Here is a 24,935-nt window from a genome sequence, read left to right on the forward strand (position 1 = left end):
GTGTCATCAGTTTTAGTTGATAACATCACAAGTCCAGCACTACTGGTGTACGACACAGTGAGCTTGACAAAATATACAGTACAATGCTGTTATTGAACAAAGTAGTTCATTTTGAGGAGTCATGGCTCCTTGACATTGAACAAATCACAAGGGGGTCAGATGCTTGCGTCCTCCCTGCCTGCCCTTGCTGATTGTCAGGTTAATGGAACTGCACGGATGGCTTGTTGCTATCTGGTTGTATTAGAAGTTATCGAGAAGCTATTTTTACAGCAGCTCTATAAATACAAATCAGGGATTAGACTGCCGCAGCAGAGGGGTGGGGACGTGGGGAGTTTGACTTCTCGCTCTTCAGAGGCTATTTGTGTCATTAATCTATACAAACTGACCCTTTCTTCTTGGATCCGGTTCCTCTGCTCCATCGATCGCTGTGACCTTGTCTTTCCAAGACTGCGCTGTTGAAACACAGCTCCAAACATCAAGTCCTAACTGAGAGAACCGGGCTGAGTCATGACCTGAGGGCCAGATTAAATGGAAGACTGAAAGGCCTGGAGGGTAGAGCACAAGCACTGGAAGGGAGGCGTGTGGTCTAGTGGTTAGAGCTGAGATACTGGGAGGGAGGGAGGCGTGTGGTCTAGTGGTTAGAGCTGAGGGACTGGGAGGGGCAGTGCAGTCTAGTGGTTAGAGCTGAGGCACTGGGAGGGAAGGAGGCAGTGTGGTCTAGTGGTTAGAGCTGAGGTACTGGGAGGGAGGGAGGCAGTGTGGTCTAGTGTTTAGAGCTGAGGGACTGGGAGGGAGGGAGGCAGTGCGGTCTAGTGGTTAGAGCTGAGGGACTGGGAGGGAGGGAGGGAGACAGTGTGGTCTAGTGGTTAGACCTGAGGGACTGGGAGGGAGGGAGGGAGGTAGTGTGGTCTAGTGGTTACAGCTGAGGGACTGGGAGGCAGTGTGGTCTAGTGGTTAGAGCTGAGGGATGCACTACCCAAAAATAATAAACAAGTCAGTACATATTAACCAATTGACATTTTTGAAATAAGGAAACAGATTTGCCAACATGTTAGTAAGGCCATTCATAGACAGTTAATAAGAAAAAAGTGTCCATTAAACAAAAACATTACTGGATTGTATTACAACAGGAACCAAGGCAACTTCAGGATTTATTAGGATACATCATTTAATGCAGTTATACTGTATGTAGATATATTTGCATTCTCACAAAGAAAAAGAAAAAAAAAAACATGGTCAATTTAGTATTGCATTTAAACAGAAATGCATATACAGAGGACCAGGACTCCAGTGTTTCTCCAGCCTCTACACACCTGCACGCACACGCATGTTTGTGTTAAGAAAAAGTCCCCCAAAAATGTAAAATAAATAAAAAATCTTACCTGGCTCCAAAACTATTCTTCCCTCCTAAAGCTCAACTCCCTTATATATAAATAGCTTTCATTCAGCAGAGTTCGTGCTGCTTGCATTCTGTTTCCTCACACTGCTTCTGTTTCTGTTAGCTGCTATTGGCCACCATTAACGTCAGTATAATCACTGCATGTTGATTGGCCGAGCTTTCATTCTGATCAGATTTCATTTTAGCATGCGCCACAAATCTCCGCCCATTTCGCTTTGTGTCAGTGCTCATTCGTTGATCTACGAGAGAAGACTTTAGCAGTGCAACGTGAAAACAGCGGTATGGAGTAATTATCATTATTATGAAGTAATGTGGTGGAGAAACTATCTGAAATATTCTTAACAAACATTGCTGCACATGAATTTGAAAGCAAAAAGCCACGTCAGTGTTCGCAATAAATTACATAGTTGATAAATATTAGAAAAAAAGGCAGAAGTAAACAACAGTAATGATATTACTTTATAAAAATGTGTCTTTTGACACTTTGTGGCAAAAGTCTACTTTAATACTGTTTCTGCCTGAAAAATCTTTTTCTGGAATAGATAATGGTAATCTACACAGAAACACAACAGAGAAGCACACAGAACATATTATTGTAAGATAAGTAATAAGTACAAAATAAATAAAAGAAACAGGGCTATATATTCTAATCCAAGGTTATTATTGTAGCATGGCCAGGTCCTGTTGTAGATGAGTACCCAGGGTCTGGAAAGCATGGGGATGATTTCAGAGAATACTATGGAGATTAAAATGGCCAAGTACATCATTAGTCATACAGTAGTAGTGCCTGTTACATAATACATTTCAGGGGTATTTTAGCCTCTATTGTGCATTGTTTGACTTAGACCTTTGTGTATCATTTTTTCATAGCACAGTTGTTTTTTATACCATTTTTTATAACATCATCCCTTTTTTTAGGATATCATGAAACAAAACTCCCTCTCTACAGCAGTTACTGCATAATGTAATATTTCTTAATGCTTGTCATTTAAGGTTTAACTTAAGTGTTATATTACAGTACATGACAGCAAAGGGTACAAAGTTTTCAGTATTTTCTTTGTTATGGTGTTTATTTTTTAAGGCTTATTTTGTATTTATAAATGCATTGTGTACCAATATGTACACATTTTAAAAGTATTAATTCATTGCACTCAAATTGTCTGTTTTTAAAATGTTTACACCTGGTTGTGCATATGAGTACCTGCACTTTTTTGTTGAGAATTTCACCCCTATAAAAGGGTTAGGCATAGGATGATTGCTGCCATTACCAGTAAGTCAATATGGGAAGTAAAGAGCTATCTGGCCTTAGGCAGAACATTATTTATTGTCATAAAGCTGGAGAAGGATACAAGATTTGCAAGCATTTGAGTATCCCAATCCCAAACTGTTGTTTCTATTATAAAGTACAAGACTCATGGTACTGTCACAATGCTCCCTCGGTCTGGAAGAAAGAAGGTTCTTTCACCAAGAACAAGCAGAAGAAGTGTGAGAAGGTTAATAACAATCCAAGATTGACTGCCAAAGATATTCAAAGTGAATTGGCTGCAAGTGGGACTGGGGTTTTCATTTCAACCATAGGTCGAGTATTGCATGGTGAAGGTCTTAATGGTCGCAGGCCAAGGAAAAAGCCACTCTTTGGAAAACGTCACAAGGACAATCGCTTAAAGTTTGCAAAACAGCATTTAAATGATGGATATGAGTTCTGGGCAAAGGTTTTGTGGAGTAATGAAACAAAAATCAAGCTATTTGGTCACATTGATAGTCGTTACATTTGGAGAAAGTCTGGTAAGGCGTATAAAGAAAAGAACACCATACCTACTGTCACGCATGGAGGTGGTAATATCCTTCTATGGGGCTGCTTTTCCTCTAATGGCACAGGAAATTTAGTTCCAATACATGGTCAAATGGATTCCATAGCATACCAAAAGATATGGCCAATCATCTGAAACCCTCTGATCCAAAGCAAAATCTACTTCAGAATAGTTAAAGAATAAAATCAAGGTTCTGGAATGGCCTAGTGAAAGTCCCGATCTAAATCCGATTGAGAATCTTTGGTATGAGATGAAGAAGGCTGTGCACAAGTCCTCAGAATTTGAATGAACTGGAACAATTTTGCGTTTTAGAATGGTCAAAAATCACTAAAGAATCATGCCAAAAGCTCATTGACAAATATCCTAATCGTTTAAAAGAGGTTATTATTGCTAAAGGTGCCTCAACTAGCTATTAATTTAATTTTCCTTGTCAGGGTATGAATACTTTTGAATTAGAGTTTTGCAAAAAATTGCTGAAATAAATAATGTAGACATCTATTTCTTGTAACTTTTTTTCCTCATCCACAAAAGCAAAACTTTTGCTACAAATCTTTTTTCCTATAATTGTTTTTGAGAAATTTCTAGAATTACACATTTCCATTGCGGTATGTAAACTTTTGACTACAACTGTACATGAGATGCTTGTTGTGTAAGTGAACTGCAACCTACACCCATCCTTTAATGCACCTGGCAGTCTCACCACTCAGACGGCCATAAGGCCAGTCATTAGAAAAATGAAAATTCCCGAAAAAGTCAAAATATTTGCATGAATGAACAGTTACCTTTATGCCCGTCACAGAAAACAATCGCTGAATGCTTGTCCACAGAAGACCTCTTGTGCTGGTGGTCCAGTGGTTAAAAGAAAAGGGAGGTTCCCAGTTCAGATCCCAGCTCAGCCACTGACTCACTGTGTGTGACCTTCGGATGAGACGTAATACCGACGTCCTATGTAAGTGACTGTAGCAGCAGTTGTTGATGCACAGTTCACCCCCAAGTCTCTGTAAGTTGCTTTGGACAGCGTCTGCTAAATTACTAAATTGTGCTTGTGCTTTGCGAGGCCTTGCAGCTTCAACACTAGGTTCAATGTGAAGAAATGCACAGAGGTCTACTAGAGAGAACCAAGAGCAGGCTGCTGATATTCAGAAATGCACAGAGGTCTACCAGAGAGAACCAAGAGGAGGCTGTTGAGATTCAGAAATGCACAGAGGTCTACAGAGAGAACCAAGAGGAGGCTGTTGATATTCAGAAATGCACAGAGGTCTACAGAGAGAACCAAGAGGAGGCTGTTGATATTCAGAAATGCACAGAGGTCTACCAGAAAGAACCAAGAGGAGACTGTTGAGATTCAGAAATGCACAGAGGTCTACAGAGAGAACCAAGAGGAGACTGTTGAGATTCAGAAATGCACAGAGGTCTACAATACCTCCAAATAGATACAGAAATGCTGTTGCAGAACTAAAACCAACACCACATTGCCAGGCCTAGTTTCAGTTGCGCCGAGGAAAGAGCTATAGATCTCAAACTAGGCTTTGGGGATCCAAGGGGTCCTCACAAATTTCAGGAAACTTCTATATATATTTTATTTTTAAGGACATCCATTTAACATATGTCCTTGAAAATCAACAGGGATCCAGATTGTACTGTACCTTGAATTCAAATTGGATAAGCAGTTTAACTCTATCCATATTGAATCTGTTCCCTATTTCTAGTAACATGCATGCATATGGCTTAGTCTACTTGTATGACCTCTTGAGTTTGTGAGCTACGGAGTGTGAAGGAGGGATTGGGGAAAGCCTCTTTGTATATAACCTCGGTTTTGTTAATTATGGAGTTAGTAAGAAAATCAAACCTATATTAAGACACATTTAATGTTATTTCAAGAAAAGGGTTTTTTGTTCAGTTTCATGGCAGCAATGTGTTTCTTTAAACAGTAATGTGTAGCACTCCCTTGATATTTCACCATTTGATAATTCTCAGTTAGCCCATGACAGTAAATTGCTGTACACAATTTAATTGTAGAAAGACCTTTCCCTGATTTATAATGTGTAAAAGGTAGGAAATCACCAGCCCCGTACTACCGGTGACAGCCATCACATTTTATTAGATTTTATTTTGAATAACGCTGACTCAGTTTCTGAAGCCATGCATCAGTGTGAGCAGATGTGTCTGTGCGTGTGCCCACGTGGCCCTGCCTCTCGAGGGCTGGCTGGCTGGCTGGCTGGTGCTAGGAGGCTGGGGGCTTGCTGTAATCGTCCACTCCAGTGATGGTGGCTTTGCAGAAGAAACACTCTTTGTTGTTCATCAGGTGCTGGTTGATACAGGCTCTGTGAAACAAAACAAGGGCATCAGAACTCGACACGTGTGCAATACAAGTAGAACAGTGTCCTCTGCATACACGTGTGCATTACAATTAGAACAATAATTGAGAACAAGACTGAATCATACAATTGTGCAGGAATCAGGAGATGTGTGTGACTTGACTCTGCAAACATTTAAAATTCGTGCCGGTTATTGGAGACAGAGACTCCGATTTATGTACCATCAGTAGTGGCACGTAGGGAATCTGGTTCCTGATGCCTATTCAATGGCATGGTGCAGAAAGACTATTTTGATTTCCACATGGAAAAGAGATCGCTTCATCGGTGCGCATGCATCGAAATTATTCTTATGTTCCGGCTCGACTACACCACTGCTGGTGAGTATGTAGGCTATGTCTTTTTTTAAAAATCTATTTACATGACGTAATATGCATTAATTGAAGAGCATGTATTGTAAGGCAAGTTTGATTTATGTTTTCTTATATTATTGCAGTACAATCAGCGCCACCTAATCAGGAGAGATACTGAAGAATTGGGAGACAGTATTTTCAAATGATGAACGGAGATCGCTTTTCAGAGCAAGACAGGTTTGCGTAGCGCAGTGCAGTGAGTACGTGATTACTCTGTGACTTGTGTAAACCGTATTTTAATACTGCGTAATGTCAGTTGGCAATTTGGAAAAACAGTACCATCGTGTGGAGTGTGTGAGAGGCGAGACCGCTGCTTTTGCAGCTGTTTTTAGCGTTGGTACGGGATTCACATTAAATATTTGTCCGTCTTTGATCACCCTACTTATAAAATCGTTACAATGTGGATGAATGTGTTTGCACTGTCAAAAAAGAGACCTGGAATTTTAAGTGATTACGTTTTTTTGTATGCAGCAACTCAGTGTGAACCTAAAAAGTCTCTTAAAATGAAAAGATACAGAAACTGATTTTTCTAAAACTGAAATATATTTCTGAATTTATTTAACTGAAACTAAAACAACATAATAATTTAACATGAAAACTAAATAGAAACTAATTAATAATCTTACCAACTAAATAAAAACTGAAACGGAATTGAAATGCTGAAACTGAAAAGACACTGCTGTAAAAAAGGCAGGGGTGTCGAGCTTTTTTTACCTTCACATCTACGTTAGAAATATGAAAGCAACAGTGATCCTGCTTTCCCTATTGCTTGCAGGTCACTGAATGGATTTCATTAGTGTCCAGGTATTCCGTCTCATTAGCTGAGCTCTTTGAAACCCTGCTAACGGCACAGGGACAGGTCCTGTATTAGCTCAGGGTGCTGAACACGTTAATAGGAGGAGACGTCAGAGACACATGGACTCTCTCTGATTTTCTCTTTCAGGTTTTGCAGGCGTGTAACAGGGATCAGGTGGCCCCTCCCATAGCTGTGTGCAGTGACTTACTTGCAGGATTTGTGGGAGCAGGGTTTGAAGACGGCGGAGATGGGGTGTGCATAGCAGATCGGACACAAGTCCTCTTCACTGGTGGGCTGTGGGAGAGGAAAGACCACAGAGAGGTTTTAGAATGGGGTCCCGAACAGGACTAATGTAGTTTTCATTGTAGGACTAAGGCATTTTCATTGCCTGGTTTACATTTTCCTTAATATTTGACAGTGTTTGTAATCAGTGGTTCTGGGTTCTGGTGTTTCAATATTACATTTATTTCTTTAAATCTGTCTTTACCTGCTCTGAGCTTGTTACCTGACGTTACCTGCTCTGAGCTTGTTACCTGACTTTACCTGCTCTGAGCTCGTTACCTGACGTTACCTGCTCTGAGCTCGTTACCTGACGTTACCTGCTCTGAGCTCGTTACCTGACGTTACCTGCTCTGAGCTCGTTACCTGACGTTACCTGCTCTGAGCTCGTTACCTGACTTTACCTGCTCTGAGCTCGTTACCTGACGTTACCTGCTCTGAGCTCGTTACCTGACTTTACCTGCTCTGAGCTCGTTACCTGACGTTACCTGCTCTGAGCTCGTTACCTGACTTTACCTGCTCTGAGCTCGTTACCTGACTTTGACTTTACCTGCTCTGAGCTCGTTACCTGACTTTACCTGCTCTGAGCTCGTTACCTGACATTACCTACTCTGAGCTCGTTACCTGACTTTACCTGCTCTGAGCTTGTCTGGAGAAAGTGCATTTTTCCTCATTCTATTCAAATCATGTGACAACATGACCTTTCAACTCTGCCAGCACCACATACTCTCTTTGTCTCTATAAAGGTAGAGCAGGTGGCACTGGCAGTTTGAAAATTGGAAGGACATATTGTCACATGATTGTAATGGAATGAGGAAGGCTGGTCAGTGCCAGCACTTAGGATTCTCCAGACAAGCTCAACACAAGCTTAATACAAGATCAACACCAGCTCAATACAGGCTCAATACAGGCTCAATACCGGCTCAATACAGGCTCAATACAAGATCAATACAAGCTCAATACCAGCTCAACACAAGCTCAATGCCAGGTAAGAGCAGATATAGAGAACTCTGATGATCTCATTAAATGAAATGCAAAAAAATTCAATAACAACAATAAAATGCCACTGGAAGCTACATACGCTTCAAGGTAACAAAGTCCAAGATTAGTGCTAATTGGGGTCTGTGAAACCACCAGCACACCCTTTATGCTAATATAAAGTAGTTCTTCAGATGCTGGTCAGTGTTCTGGACTGTATGGATCCTGCTCCAGGATTCACTGGTGGATGTGCACAGATTGATGGCAGGGAGCTGGAGCTGATGTAAGAGCATTACAGACCGTGATTAGCTCACTAAATGATAATGGATCTCAGGCACAATGTCGCTCAGCATCACAAAGTCCTTTGGAGTTAAAATCGGGTCCCTCTGCTCTGGGGGGGGGCAATGATCACTCCTCGAATTATAGAAACGCGCGGGGCAATCAAGCAAAACACATTCACAAATTAGAAGGCAATTACTTGCAAGGACCCCTTTCAGCGACCTGTACCAGCCTGGAACGGACACGAGAAGCAGAGGCTGTGAAAGTCAAACTGACTTTGAGCATTCTGCATGAAGAGTTTGAAGAGGTGCAGTCTGTCCTGTATGTTAGTCCAGTCTAGTTTGAAGAGGGGCAGTCTGTCCTGTATGTTATCCAGTCTAGTTTGAAGAGGTGCAGTCTGTCCTGTATGTTAGTCCAGTCTAGTTTGAAGAGGTGCAGTCTGTCCTGTATGTTAGAGTCCACTTATTAGAAGACTTATTATGAAAAGCAAAAGATAAGAAAAACAAACAGAATATAAAGGGCATGACATATAAATGGAGAGTGCTATGTGGAACACACCCATGGTAATAGATAGCTGTGGATTGCTAGGTGCCCTCTCTGTATTGAATGCTGGCCAGGCTGCTTCCTCTCTCCCTCTCAGATTGGGTATCAAGACAGTGTCGCTGTGGAGCCGTGGGCACAGCGAGGGCACAAGCTGCTCCCTGAACACCCCTCTCTCTGCAACACCAAACTCACAAGGGAGCCACTGGATCAGACCTCCTCATCACAGTGTTTACTCCAGCCTGGAAACCCACGCAGTGATGTTACAAACCAGAACAAAACAATCTGACTGTGGGGCTCCCGAGTGGTGCATCCAGTAAAAGCACTCGCTAGAGTGCAGGATGCGCTCTATAGCCTGGACATCGCGAGTTCGAGTCCAGGCTATTCCACAGCCGACCGTGGACGGGAGCTTCCAGGGGGCGGCGCTCAATTAGCCGAGCGTTGCCCGGGGGGAGGGAGGGTTAGGTCGGCCAGGGTGTCCTCGGTTCACCGCGCACCAGCGACCCCTGTAGTCTGGCCGGGCACCTGCAGGCTTGCCTGTAAGCTGCCCAGAGCTGCGTTGTTCTCCGACGCTGTAGCTCTGAGGCGGCTGCACGGTGAGTTCGCAGTGTGTAAAGAAGCGGGCTGCTGACGGCACATGCTTCGGAGGACAGCATGTGTTCATCTTTGCCCCTCCCGAGTCAGCGCAGGGGTGATAGCGGTGATCTGAGCCTAAAAAATAATTGGGCATTTCAAATTGGGGAGAAAATAATAAAAACTAATTGGCAATGACTAAATTTTAAAAAAATTAAAAAAAACAAAAAAAAAAAACAAAACACAAACACAATCTGACTGTGCTGGAGAGCAGGCCCTGAATTCAACCTCAACTTGGAATACTGAAGCGTGTGCGGGACACAGCTCATTTCACATGATGTTTCACATGATTCACATGATATAAAACTTCAAGAGAACGTGCTACCTTATAACACCATGATTCACATGATATACAACTTCAAGAGAACATGCTACCTTATAACACCATGATTCACATGATATACAACTTCAAGAGAACATGCTACCTTATAACAACATGACGCATGATATACAACTTCAAAAGAACATGGATGAATAGTTTTATAAAACAAAACAAAATTCATGAGTACTCTCAAATTAAATCTGAAGAATTATAATCCAAATTATAATTCCAGAACAATTTTAAATTATAATCTAGGCGCATAGTTTCAAATATAATTCTGGAGCAATCTCAAGTTATTATCCTGAAGTGTTCTCAAATTACAATCTAGGTGCAAATCATAAAAGAGCAGGCTGGTGTTACAGGTTAGGTGTTTATATAAAGCAGCCTGGCATTACACTGACTAAAGATGGCCTCTGCTCAGAGGTACTTTAAGTGGCTTTGAATACAGATGATTTATTACAGCATTGTCAAGCTGCTCCTAAAGAAACACATTTCCAGTCAGTTTTCCCAGCTCAGTGCCCTGAATGAAGGGTGAGAGATCTGCACACCCACATTGCTCCCTCTACTCATCTTAATACAACGGACTTGTTTCACCAACTAGATTACTTTGTCATCCTGGCAAAAAGGAAATAATACTGAAGTAATACAATAAGCAATGACAAAGAAAGGGGGTATCCTGTGTCTGCGCAGTGCGGTAATAGAAAGTGTGACTTATCTGTCTGCAGCCAGAAGGGGCAGCCTGAGTGAAAGCTACTCGGCTAATGTAATGACCCTGTTAGGGACATGACAATACATTGCTTTGGAAGTGAATTTTCCTTTACTGTAAGCTGATCTGACACTACTGTGTGTTCCACAAGTCAGATGTAATGCATACCACTTGTATTGTTCCATGTTTCAGTACAGAGAATCCACAATGTGGATGATTTAAATTGCAATTGAACAGATGATTTAATGATGCTAATGAATTTGGCTGGAGACCTTGTTCATGGGTGCTGACGGCTCTGCTCTGGGGTCACTGTGGTTTTGCTCTCCTCAGTGGGCTCTGCTCTGGGGTCACTATGGTTTTGCTCTCCTCAGTGGGCTCTGCTCTGGGGTCACTGTGGTTTTGCTCTCCTCAGTGGGCTCTGCTCTGGGGTCACTGTGGTTTTGCTCTCCTCAGTGGGCTCTGCTCTGGGGTCACTGTGGTTTTGCTCTCCTCAGTGGGCTCTGCTCTGGGGTCACTGTGGTTTTGCTCTCCTCAGTGGGCTCTGCTCTGGGGTCACTGTGGTTTTGCTCTCCTCAGTGGGCTCTGCTCTGGGGTCACTATGGTTTTGCTCTCCTCAGTGGGCTCTGCTCTGGGGTCACTGTGGTTTTGCTCTCCTCAGTGGGCTCTGCTCTGGGGTCACTGTGGTTTTGCTATCCTCAGTGGGCTCTGCTCTGGGGTCACTATGGTTTTGCTCTCCTCAGTGGGCTCTGCTCTGGGGTCACTGTGGTTTTGCTCTCCTCAGTGGGCTCTGCTCTGGGGTCACTGTGGTTTTGCTCTCCTCAGTGGGCTCTGCTCTGGGGTCACTGTGGTTTTGCTCTCCTCAGTGGGCTCTGCTCTGGGGTCACTGTGGTTTTGCTCTCCTCAGTGGGCTCTGCTCTGGGGTCACTGTGGTTTTGCTCTCCTCAGTGGGCTCTGCTCTGGGGTCACTGTGGTTTTGCTCTCCTCAGTGGGCTCTGCTCTGGGGTCACTGTGGTTTTGCTCTCCTCAGTGGGCTCTGCTCTGGGGTCACTGTGGTTTTGTTCTCCTCAGTGGGCTCTGCTCTGGGGTCACTGTGGTTTTGTTCTCCTCAGTGGGCTCTGCTCTGGGGTCACTATGGTTTTGCTCTCCTCAGTGGGCTCTGCTCTGGGGTCACTGTGGTTTTGCTCTCCTCAGTGGGCTCTGCTCTGGGGTCACTGTGGTTTTGCTCTCCTCAGTGGGCTCTGCTCTGGGGTCACTATGGTTTTGCTCTCCTCAGTGGGCTCTGCTCTGGGGTCACTGTGGTTTTGCTCTCCTCAGTGGGCTCTGCTCTGGGGTCACTGTGGTTTTGCTATCCTCAGTGGGCTCTGCTCTGGGGTCACTATGGTTTTGCTCTCCTCAGTGGGCTCTGCTCTGGGGTCACTGTGGTTTTGCTCTCCTCAGTGGGCTCTGCTCTGGGGTCACTGTGGTTTTGCTCTCCTCAGTGGGCTCTGCTCTGGGGTCACTGTGGTTTTGCTCTCCTCAGTGGGCTCTGCTCTGGGGTCACTGTGGTTTTGCTCTCCTCAGTGGGCTCTGCTCTGGGGTCACTGTGGTTTTGCTCTCCTCAGTGGGCTCTGCTCTGGGGTCACTGTGGTTTTGCTCTCCTCAGTGGGCTCTGCTCTGGGGTCACTGTGGTTTTGCTCTCCTCAGTGGGCTCTGCTCTGGGGTCACTGTGGTTTTGTTCTCCTCAGTGGGCTCTGCTCTGGGGTCACTATGGTTTTGCTCTCCTCAGTGGGCTCTGCTCTGGGGTCACTATGGTTTTGCTCTCCTCAGTGGGCTCTGCTCTGGGGTCACTGTGGTTTTGTTCTCCTCAGTGGGCTCTGCTCTGGGGTCACTATGGTTTTGCTCTCCTCAGTGGGCTCTGCTCTGGGGTCACTGTGGTTTTGCTCTCCTCAGTGGGCTCTGCTCTGGGGTCACTGTAGTTTTGCTCTCCTCAGTGGGCTCTGCTCTGGGGTCACTGTGGTTTTGTTCTCCTCAGTGGGCTCTGCTCTGGGGTCACTATGGTTTTGCTCTCCTCAGTGGGCTCTGCTCTGGGGTCACTGTGGTTTTGCTCTCCTCAGTGGGCTCTGCTCTGGGGTCACTATGGTTTTGTTCTCCTCAGTGGGCTCTGCTCTGGGGTCACTGTAGTTTTGCTCTCCTCAGTGGGCTCTGCTCTGGGGTCACTGTGGTTTTGCTCTCCTCAGTGGGCTCTGCTCTGGGGTCACTGTGGTTTTGCTCTCCTCAGTGGGCTCTGCTCTGGGGTCACTGTGGTTTTGCTCTCCTCAGTGGGCTCTGCTCTGGGGTCACTGTGGTTTTGCTGCAGTGGTGTAAAGTGAGTTAAAGTATCATCCATTATCCAACAAGTGGACTTGGGCTGCCATACCCTTCACTGAATAATAGGCTTCAAAACTCAAAGAAAGCACTTTCTAATGAGATCAGGATTACAGGCCAAGCTTTTCATGTATAATAAATAATATCCATTTAAAACCGTGGTAATATTTGTTTTCTGCTTTCTTTTTGTTTTGGGTTAATGTATTGAAAACTGGGAGAAACTATGTAATTTTTGTGTAAAAATACAAGAAAATATATACTGTACTGTCCAGTGCATCACAATATCTGGCACAGGGTTAAAGTGGCAAGCACTATATTGGCAAAATAACTTCTAATATACAACACACATTGACTCAGAGTCAGGAGCGCTCATGCAGTATCCCTCGTCTTCATACACTGCACATGAGGATGGGTGTGAGCGACTCAGAGTCAGGAGCGCTCGTGGTCTTCATACACTGCACATGAGGATGGGTGTGAGCGACTCAGAGTCAGGAGCGCTCGTGCAGTATCCCTCGTCTTCATACACTGCACATGAGGATGGGTGTGAGCGACTCAGAGTCAGGAGCGCTCGTGCAGTATCCCTCGTCTTCATACACTGCACATGAGGATGGGTGTGAGCGACTCAGAGTCAGGAGCGCTCGTGCAGTATCCCTCGTCTTCATACACTGCACATGAGGATGGGTGTGAGCGACTCAGAGTCAGGAGCGCTCGTGCAGTATCCCTCGTCTTCATACACTGCACATGAGGATGGGTGTGAGCGACTCAGAGTCAGGAGCGCTCGTGCAGTATCCCTCGTCTTCATACACTGCACATGAGGATGGGTGTGAGCGACTCAGAGTCAGGAGCGCTCGTGCAGTATCCCTCGTCTTCATACACTGCACATGAGGATGGGTGTGAGCGACTCAGAGTCAGGAGCGCTCGTGCAGTATCCCTCGTCTTCATACACTGCACATGAGGATGGGTGTGAGCGACTCAGAGTCAGGAGCGCTCGTGCAGTATCCCTCGTCTTCATACACTGCACATGAGGATGGGTGTGAGCGACTCAGAGTCAGGAGCGCTCGTGCAGTATCCCTCGTCTTCATACACTGCACATGAGGATGGGTGTGAGCGACTCTGAGTCAGGAGCGCTCGTGCAGTATCCCTCGTCTTCATACACTGCACATGAGGATGGGTGTGAGCGACTCTGAGTCAGGAGCGCTCGTCCAGGACGCATGTTTAACAGAAATGAAAGTGTCACTGAGGAATCTACATGTTGTTTATTTCAGGTTACTAGCATTTGTATGGTTTGAAGGTCAAATTTGTGGCCAGCCATGTTGAGAAGGTCTTTGGGAGGTGGGCTGTGTGCTGTGGCAGTAACACTGCCATCTTGAGAAGGTCTTGTGCATTGTGTTGCATATGGAATATTGGAGTAGTCCTTACTTTGGACACAGGGAAAATTGGATTCCCCTCGGGGGCAAATGAAAGTTCAAATCTTGACTTGGGCCCCAGACTACAGGGCTGTGGCCTGGATTTAGGAGAGACTTGAGATGCAGTACATTTCCAGGAGTCATATCACTGCCTCTGTAACAAAGGGCATTTAGTGAACAGGATTGAGTTGCGTTTCAGACTCAGTGGGTGACAGCTTTGTTAAGTATTTTCCGTTTTCCTGTAAGCTTATCCTGCAGTATATCTTTCATTAAACAAGAAACCAATGCTGAAGCTGAAAGACGAAAGCAACTCTGGACTTTGTGAAAAGTTTTGCACCTAATTATAATTCTCTGTGCAGTGGAAATCTCTCTTCATCAACAAGGGCGTTTTCATACAAAAAAGAAATAAAAAGGTCAAAGCTGAATGTCTGGCACATTAGCAGAGCTCTAAGCGCTGGGTAACGAAATAAAAACCAATGCACTGATATTCCCTCCGCAGGGCTTGTATTGTGGGGTTAAACAGAGAACCAAGGATTTTTCATGTTTAAATGTCTGGAATCAACAGGAAGATAGCTAGTGCACTGCTATCAATGACTTGCTATAGTGGGGAATCCTTCAGTGCTTCCCAGGGTCATTCTGCTGCATCATTATTGAGTTCAGGGTTCAGGCGAGTAAGGACTGAGTTATTGACTGCTACTATTTTCTTCTGAAATAAAACTCTTAATTTCCAGTCTGGTCCCTCTATTTGCAGCTGTTGCCCCCAATGACAGACACAGTCAAAGCCAGTGATTGAGGCTCATTGCTGCTCGATGGACTACACATCCTGCTTGAACCTTAGTTTATGAAGGTGCAGGTAACCTTGGGAAGAACAAGTTGTAAACAAACTAGCAACATATTGCCTCTTAACATTTCTGATAAACGATAATCAGCTGACTTATCATAATGATCACTATTAATCGTCCTGTAATTACAAATGCATGATTTTACAGTAATTGAAGAGCAAGAAGCTTGAACAGGAGTTTCTACAGCTCTGGCCAAGTGTTGTATCACCCTATAGAATCTATGCATTTGTATTACTTTATCTCTAACTTCTGTATAATGCTCTTTGGTCTTCATTTTCCTAGAGATTCACAGCCTGACCAATGATCCTTCAACAGTGTAGTTTTTATCCAGAAAATGTGACAGCAACTTTAATGGTTCACAGGTGGAGGCCAATGGTAAGGTAATTGTGTCCTCGTTAGAGCAATTTCTTTCATCGCTATAAACTGGGAGCTTCTACAGCACAAACAGAACGAAATTTCAATGTACCATTTGTAATTCAGTAATATGAGGGAATTGGTCAGGGGTCTGAATACTTTTGCAAGGCACTGTATATATATATATATATATATATATATATATATATATATATATATATATATATATACACACACACAGTATATATATATATATATATATATATATATATATATATATATATATATATATATATATACACATATGTCTCAAAATTCTAGGTGATGCTAAACTTTTGGCCATTGCTGTAGGTGGGGTTGGCAGAGTTGAAAGGTCACTGTTATACAATGACATTAGAAATGCTTGTAGCAAAGCAGAAGCCATACTAATGGAGGATTTCAACTTCCCCCATATAAAATTGGAAAACCCTGTGGGGAGCACGACAGAAGAAATTGAAAAGGTGGAAATGACAAATGACTGCTTCCTAACGCAATTTGCCAAGGCACCAACTAGAGGGGAGGCATGCCTTGATTTAGTCTTTTCAAATAAAGACAGAATAAAACAAAGGTCAGAGAACCACTGGCAAACTCAGACCACAACATGGTCTCATTTGAAGAGCTTTTTAAAACCGAAAAAGCAACGACTAAAGCTAAGGTTTACAATTTTAAAAAGGCAAACTATGAAGGAATGAAGCAGAGACTAACAGAAGTAGATTGGAGTAACATAGAGAAAACATCCACAGAAAAAGGACGGCTGTTTTTTAAAAATGTAGTACAAATACATTCCAAAAGTAGACAAAATCTAAAACAAATTGGCCAAAATGGTTTAATAGATCAATTAAAAAAATATTCAGAGAAAAAAGTCACTTTACAGAGCGTTTAAAAGGGACCAAAAACAAAGTACACAGAAAGAGGACTTGGAACTGCAAACACAAGTCAAAAAGGAAGTTAGAAAGGCCAAGAGAGAGATAGAAATAAGCATTGCTAAGGGAGCTAAAACCAATTCCAAAATGTTTTTCCAATATTATAACAGCAAGAGAACATTCAGAGAGGAGGTAAAATGTCTAAGAGATACAAATCACAACATCATAGATGAAGAGAAAAAAATAACAAATATATTAAATGATTATTTTTCACAAGTTTTCACATGGATACGGACAACATGCCCCACATGTCGACCTGTTCCTATCCAGTTTTATGTAACTTTAGCATAACAGAGGCAGAAATGTAAAGGGACTAGGAGCTCTTAAAATAAACAAATCACCTGGGCCGGATGAGATTCTCCCAATATTACTCAAAGAAATGGAATAAGTTATTTACAAACCGCTAACCAAGATCATGCAACAGTCTCTTGAGACAAGGGTTGTACAGACAAACTGGAGAATTGAAAAACGTAAAACCAATCCACAAAAAGGGAGACAAAACCAAACCAGGTAACTACAGACCAATAAGCCTGGCTCCTATTACATGTAAACTTATGGAAACTATAATAAGATCCAAAATGGAAAATTACCTATATAGTAACAGTGTCCTGGAAGACAGTCAGCATGGTTTAGGAAAGGGAGATCGTGTCTAACTAGATGCAACATCGACAATGGATAATTGCAAAGAATATGACATGGTTTATTTAGATTTCCAGAAAGCTTTTGACAAAGTCCTGCATAAAAGATTAATTCTAAAACTGTACACAGTAGGGATTCAAGGAAATGCATGCACATGGATTAGGGAGTGGTTAACATGTAGAAAACAGAAAGTACTGATTAGAGGAGAAACCTCAAAATGGAGCGAGGTAACTAGTGGTGTACCACAGGGATCAGTATTAGGTCCTCTGCTCTTCCTAATCTACATTAATGATTTAGATTCTGGTATAGTAAGCAAACTTGTTAAATTTGAAGATGACACAAAAACAGGAGGACTGGCAAACACATTTGCAGCAGCAAATGTCATTCAAACTGATCTAGTCAGCATTCAGAAATGAGCAGACACATGGCAAATTACATTTAATATAGAAAAGTGTAAAGTACTGTACGCAGGCAATAAAAATGTCCATTATAAATACAACATGGGAGATATTGACATTGAAGAAGGAATCGATGAAAAAGATCTAGGAGTTCATGTTGACATCTAGACAACGTGGGGAAGCTATAAAAAAGGCCAACAAGTTGCTCGGATATATAGTGAAGTGTGTTGAATTTAAATGAAGGGAAGTAATGTTAAAACTTTACAATGCATTAGTAAGACGGAAGGATATTGCTGCTCTAGAAAGAGTACAAGAAGAGCAATCAGAATTATCCCGGGTTTAAAAGGCATGTCGTATGCAGACAGGCTAAAATAATTGAATCTATTCAGTCTTGAACAAAGAAGACTACGTGGTGATCTGATTCTAGCATTCAAAATTCTAAAAGGTATCGACAGATGTCGACCCAGGGGACTTTTTCGACCTATAAAAAGAAACAAGGACCAGGGGTCACAAATGGAGATTAGATAAAGGGGCATTCAGAACAGAAAATAGGAGGCACTTTTTTACACAGAGAATTGTGGGAGCCTGGAACCAACTCCAAAGTAATGTTGTTGAAGCTGACACCCTGGGATCCTTCAAGAAGCTACTTGATGAGATTCTGGGATCAATAAGCTACTAACAACCAAACGAGCAAGATGGGGCGAATGGCCTCCTCTCGTTTGTAAACTTTCTTATGTTCTCATCTTATGTCATAAATGGAATGAGGAAGTCAGTTAAGACACTTTGGATTCTTCTGGAAAAAACTGAAAGCAGCTCAAAGCAGCTCAGACAGTTCAAAGCAGCTCACAAAACAGATCAAAGCAGCTCACAAAACAGATCAAAGCAGCTCACAAAGCAGCTCAAATCCAGGTACCAGCATTTCAATACGGGAGCAACAAAACCCAGAACCACTCAGAATGACTGCAAATCCCATTAGTAATAAAACACACAAAGGCAATAAAATGACATTTGAAGCTACTTACTCTTTAAATAATAATTCTGCAGTGCAGTTGGGACATTTTCGTATGAATCTCGCTAAGAAAGCATCACAATTTTCACAAGCTCTGGAACAATCCCCAAACCAATATCTAATAACAATGCGCAATGACTGCCAGCAGACTGGAGGAGTCACTATAAAGAGCTGGTCCCTCGTAACCACGGTACAGGAGCACACTGCTCGTCTGTTCAGGGTATATTGGGTATGTTTAGGGTGTACTGTGTGTGATAAATCGCACGCATTCGCCTCTTGTGTGTGTGAATCCTGGTTGACAGTTATTACAGCAAACAGAGAGAGCCAGGAGTAAGCAGGAGGATCACGAAGAGATCGATTAGGGAAGCAGCTCTGCTTTCAGAATGAGCCTCCTGTCCTCCTAGGAGTGGGAATTGAAAGCCTTGGAAAGCATTGCCATTCTGTATGATTTCTGCTTTAGCTTTCGATGCTGTGAAGCTCAGTGTTTCTGACAGACTGCGTTAGTCCAGCACTGTGCTTACAAAGCAAATTGTGATTTAGTACTAGCATGCGCCCAAGCAATGAATGGAGAGCATGCCATGAAATGATACCAGACACTAAAACCGCCTTGAAATGTTTTAGAGGAAAGCAGATGTGCCAAATAGTACTGCACATTAAAAAGTAAAGTGTTTACAAGAAACCACTTCACAGAACGATCCAATTTGTAATTTACACTTTACAAACAAGTATGTGAGTAGCCTCCATCCTGGCATGGCTGTACATGTATATTAGAGCTCTCAATAGGATGAAAACGACCGTGACTCAACAGTATGTACAGAGTAGTTAGCAATACAATGCTTAATCACAACTGGAGGAGCTCAATCCCTTTGCTTGGAATTTCACTCTATAGAGATAATAACCTGGAGGGTTTACATGAATAAATGCTGATGAGCAGTAACTCCACAGGCAGTGCAGAGCTTGAACAATCAGTCACTTTAAATTGAATTACTGCAACACAAATAGAAACTTACATAACATCGCTCCCTTGCCTGAGTCTTGCTGCCATGTCATATAAAAAAATAAATAAATAAAATTATATATATATCTATATCTATCTATCTCTAGATATATATCTATCTATCTATCTATCTATATATATGAACTGAATATTGTTGGGAATAATTTTTCTGCAGAATTAAAAATAAATAAATAAATAAATAAATACACGAACCCCACCCCTATGCAATAACCTTGCAGTGTTCTATACACTAGTAATATCAAGTCACATTACAAATATGTTTTAAAATCATACTAATTATTTTCAGGGGTCTCCAGCTCTGGTCCTGGAAAGCTACAGGATCTTCTGGTTCTCGTTTCAACCAAACTCTCAGTTATTTAATTGCACCAATCACTGGCTTAATTAGTCAAGATTACCAGGTGTTCCAGATCTTTAGCCATTGATGGCATAGACACCTATAAAACCTGAGGATTTGGGGCTCTGTAGCACCACGGTTGGGGACCCCGATCTCATTGTATATCATTGAACGGCTCTTTCCTTCTGTAAATGTGGATACCCCTCTGCCTCCCCCAGCTCCCCCCCCCTTGGTGCTATTTACCCCTCCAGCTCCCCCCTCGCAGCTCCCCCCCCCTCGGTGCTATTTACCCCTCCTCCTCCCCCAGCTCCCCCCTCGCAGCTCCCCCCCCTCGGTGCTATTTACCCCTCTGCCTCCCCCAGCTCCACCATCGCAGCTCCCCCCTTGGTGCTATTTGCTATTTGGGGGTCTGCTGCCTTGTCCAAGCAGGTTTGAGGTAGTTATTTATTCTGTACATTACATAATCATCAATACAATAGGAATTATCACATGTCTGTGTTGATGGGGTTAGTCCTGAACTGAGTTACAGCAATCATCTAGTGCCCCTCTTCAGAGCTGGTAAGAACATGTATAGAATTATAGGCGCTGAGACATGCAGTACAAAATCACTCACTTTCCTGTGCTAAAAAAGCATTTCCCTTGAAGGTCTGCCTTCACCAGGCCCTTTGCTCATTAATCAAAGTGATGACAAGCTGGCGTTACATCTGTGTTAGCGCACTGCGCCCGCTGCTAAACACAGCCCAATACAGTATGACTTGGCTTGTCAAATAACCATTGTCTTTGGAGTTATTCCAGCAACTCATACACAAATACTTGTACATGTTGCAATCAGATGACACCACTATTCCTTTTTATGAATAACTGCCTCCAAAATAAATCAATTTCACCCCATTCTGTCGTTTTCAAAACACGTTTTTACATCTGAATTCTGAAACAACAGTGGCCCTGGTGACAGTCAGACAAAGCAATCTCACCCTGGAGCTTGTGAACTCTGTAGGGCTCTGTTAGGATGATAAAGTAGCCAGATGCTTTGCTAGGGAAAGATAACAGTTTCCAGTCATCTATTTTAAAATTCAAAAAGCAAAGTGGTGTCTCAGGACATGCCCTTGAGCAGCTCTGTAAAGAAGACGACAGTAATAGGCTGGTGGCTGTAAAAATAGTCAATTTGAGATTGCGAGCCTCCCAACCTCACAATTCAATTAATAAATGCATTAGCTAGGGGAGCAGTGGTGCTGCGTCAGCACACCGGATACAAGCGTTGGGAACACAGACACACACAGAGATAGTGCCAATCTCTCCACTCCACTAATACACAGGTTTAAAGACTTCACAGACCTCACTGAACAGCCTAGACCTCCCTGAACTGAACCTGAGCGCTGAGATTCAAGACTGCACCCTAACTAACTAAAATGCTTCGAGCTACAAACTAGTTCCATGCCATGCATTCACTACATAGGCCCCAGGTGGGTAGTTTTGAAGACATCTACGATTTAGCAAACATTTTAAAGCATTACATCTGGAACTGCACAAGGTTAAATAGCCTAATGGTTTCGGAAAACTGAATCAAACTGATTTTAAAACGTCACTTTTCTGTGTTTACATGATTAACGATCGAAAATCTAATTAGAATTCAACTGTATACATGCACTGAAGTTTTTGGAAAACGCAGGATATTTTCACATGCAAAGTACTGTAGTAGCCTAAGTACGATTTGTAGACCGGACATTTCTGCGACAGAACGGAGACCAATCCGTCAAGTCAAGTGCTTTATCGAAGTGTCGGGTCTTAAACTCAAAGATTACTATCCTATACCTCTATTCAGATTCCCCACAGTGTGCATTCAGCCTTTCCAACAGCTCATCCTGTTCTATATTACCAGTTTCTTTAGCAGACATTCTTTTAAATTATCACGTCATTTTAAAGCTGGAAAAAATTTGCTGCTTCAGTATGGGCTATTAACAAATGCATACAGACTTTAACAAATGTATTACTTTATCCCTAACTAGACAAATGGATGCATGCAGACTGACTACAGATTATTATTATTTTCTCTGTTTTCTAAAACCACGTGCACGAATGAAGGTCAAAGTTTGCACATGTGCAGTACGCTATCGGAATAAGTTTTCCGAAGAGTGTGTGTACATGATGTACATTTTGTTAGTTTTCGGAATTTAATCGGAAATTTCTAGCTGCTGTTTTCCGAAAACTTTCGGAATGTTCCGATACATTTTCCGAAAACTGTGTTTACATGACTTTTGACATCGGAATTAGTTTTCCGAAAAATATCGGAAATTCTTATGCCCATGTAAACGCACTGAATGTCCTAATTTTTCCAAACAGTGGATTTAGACGAACCCTTTCCAGCACCGGAAACGATCCACTGCCACACATTCTCCTGTTTATAGTTTTTTTCCCCTCCATGAGCCTATACACAGATGAACCCGCTTTATATCATGATTGCCGTGCAAGCATAATTCGTATATATATTATAAATATAAACTGAGTTTCTCGTTTGCCCATGACAGCACATTACGAGTGCAAGAAAGAAAGAAAACTAACGGTGAATTAAAGAGCAGTGTTTTAATACTGTACGTTGAGTAATTCTTTACATTTAAACACATGCATATAGTTTACTACAGGACAAATACGTTTTGTATCATTAAATGGAACAAAACAGTTTGGTCATTATCTAAAAGGCATGAACTGTTGACTGGTGAGAGCTATCAATTAGGTGTTGCACTTGTTTTTTTGTTTTGTTTTTTTTGTGTGTGTACATTTGTATAAGACTGACTATGTTAAAATTTGTTGGGGTTTTGTAACTGAACTGTATCCCGTTAAGACTGCCCACGCAGCACCTGTTGACAGGCTTTACAAAATGTCAGTTTATCAGCCGAGATGATTATTGATTGTTAGTTGCGTTGGAAATTAATTATATTCTGTGGTTACTTAGTAAAGGCCGGCCACGTAGCATTTGACAGGCTGCACAAAACGTGACAATAAGCGGGTTTGTGAGCTGATATCTAAGGGTATATAAGGACCTTTTTATTTTATTGTGTTATGTTCCCATGTGTTGCTACAACTGTTTACGTAAGGTGTGTGTATTGTTTTAATTTTTTTTTTGACCACTTTTTTAAACTTTTGCATTGCCTGCCTCAAGATGGCTGCCCATGTACCTGCATGGACCCCTCAGAACTACATTTCCAATCATCCTTCTGCTCACATATAAAACTGAGATGGATTTACCAGTGCAACACATGGGAACATGTAACAGAATAAAATAAAAAGGTCCTAATGTACCCTTTAAGAGAGGTAATTTCTCAAAGAACCTATGGTGCATGGTTTTTCAAAAATCATGAAGCAGGAAGTGAGTTTTAGGAAGCACTGGCACACAAAGGAAAACAAATAAAAAATACTCACTAACTCGACACGACATGACCCCGAGCCATAATATACAAACTACACCTGACCCAAACCTGACACTTATTGTCGGGTCCCGTTGGGCTCGGGTCGGGTAGCAAGGCTCTCCTTCAGGGCTCTTTCCTGTTAGTAACAAACCTGCCTCACCCAATGACTGTAAGATGCATGACCCCCAAGACACTGCTTAGGTGAAATGACACAAGATTTCCTGGAAGGGAAGGGGAGAACTTTCTTATATCTTGTGTTGTACCATCATGTTTTCAAATAAAACTGCACAACTGAGACCGATAAAGTGCACAGAACTGCATGACTGATACGGTTTATGTCATTAGCTGCAATCATTTTAAAGACACCACTGGATGGTCCATTTAAACCCAGTTAAATAAAATCGATTGAATTTGCAGCAATGTGTGTGCGTGTGTGTCTCAGTGTGTGTGTCTCAGTGTGTGTGTGTGTCCCAGTGTGTGTGTGAGAGTGTCTCAGTGTGTATGCGGTGTGTCTCAGTGTGTGTGTGTGTGTGGTGTGCGGTGTGTGTGTGTGTGGTGTGTGTGTGTCTCTGTGTGTGTGTGGTGTGTAAGAGTGTGTATGTATGTATGTGAGAGTATGGGCACTTGCTTGTCTACACTTGAGCACCCTCTGGTTGCGCTGATGTGAAGCTGGACATGGTGACTAAAAACTACAAGGCTGGTTCAAGAGAAGGGTTGGTTGTTTTCCGAAACAGTGAAGGATAGGAATCACAGCAAGGTAAAAAAATACAATTCCTGGAAATCTGGTAGTGGAAATGATGGTGTCACCAGCCTTGAAACAGATCATTTATTGCCCCCTTTATCCCACTCAGAAGTACTTAGTAAGTACCTCGGTATCCCTGAAGAGCTTATCATTCCCTCATTAAATATAAAAACAGAATGCTCAAGCAGTATCACGAGCACAGTAGTACCCCACAATATTATCCATGTTTATGAGTGTAGAATGAGGAGAGGGCAGGCACCCAGTCATCCACACTCAGGCCCCTCACTCACTCACTAAACATCTTGGTATCCCTGAAAACATAATGGCCTCCTCTTTGAATTGAATTAAAAACCTGTTCCACCAGTGCAATTTACTACCAATGCACAACTGTACCCCAAACCATGCTTGTGCAAGAATGAAACCACGTTGAATGCAGTACCAGTTACGCCAGTCACCATTGCACAAACATGTTTTGGGGTAAAATGAAGAATAAACTTGGCTAGGCAACAAGGCTTTAAATTGACCGAATTGGAAAACTGTCCTCCTGCACAACACAAATATGTAGAATTCTCAAGAGAAAATCCTAGGAGGTAATGATGGTCACCCAACAGATTCTCCGGGGAACCTGTGATCTAAATAATCCCGAGACATACAGGTAATTCATTGTGAAGTGACGGCAGCGCACACTGAAACATGAGCTATGCAGGGGATTAATCACCAGACACTGCGCTTTAAACCAGCTTGTTCTGGGAGAGGTATACAATATGTACTCAATGTGTGTGTGTGTGTGTGTGTGGGTGTGTGTGTGCGTGTCTGTGGCGTGAGTGTGTGCGTCTGTGTGTGTTCCTGCAGACAGTGCCTCAGTGCACAAGAGTGTCCGGGTGGAAGAGAACGCAACGCACAGAAGGATTTATAATGGTGTTTGACACTCCAATAAAAAAGCAATTATAAAGGAGGAGAGCTACATAAAGGACTGACAGTCAGGCGAGAGGATTTCTACTTGAGTTGTGAGC

General features: G+C 42.6%; 1 protein-coding gene across 1 annotated transcript in view; it reads right to left on the bottom strand.

Annotated features, from left to right (window-relative positions):
• Positions 1 to 1,133: 1,133 nt before the first annotated feature.
• The window catches only part of LOC117413968 (E3 ubiquitin-protein ligase RNF123), a 201,156-nt gene continuing 177,354 nt past the window's right edge, over positions 1,134 to 24,935 (bottom strand). Inside the window, exons 38-39 of the mRNA XM_058999315.1 lie at positions 6,943 to 7,028; positions 1,134 to 5,534 (exon numbers count right to left, since the gene is read on the bottom strand). Coding sequence (XP_058855298.1) covers positions 5,435 to 5,534; positions 6,943 to 7,028 — 186 coding nt within the window. The 3' untranslated portion in view covers positions 1,134 to 5,434. The remainder of the gene's footprint in view (positions 5,535 to 6,942; positions 7,029 to 24,935) is intronic.

The sequence above is a fragment of the Acipenser ruthenus genome, chromosome 25 (assembly GCF_902713425.1).
Source record: "Acipenser ruthenus chromosome 25, fAciRut3.2 maternal haplotype, whole genome shotgun sequence".
In the NCBI taxonomy this organism is placed as follows: Eukaryota; Metazoa; Chordata; class Actinopteri; order Acipenseriformes; family Acipenseridae; genus Acipenser; species Acipenser ruthenus.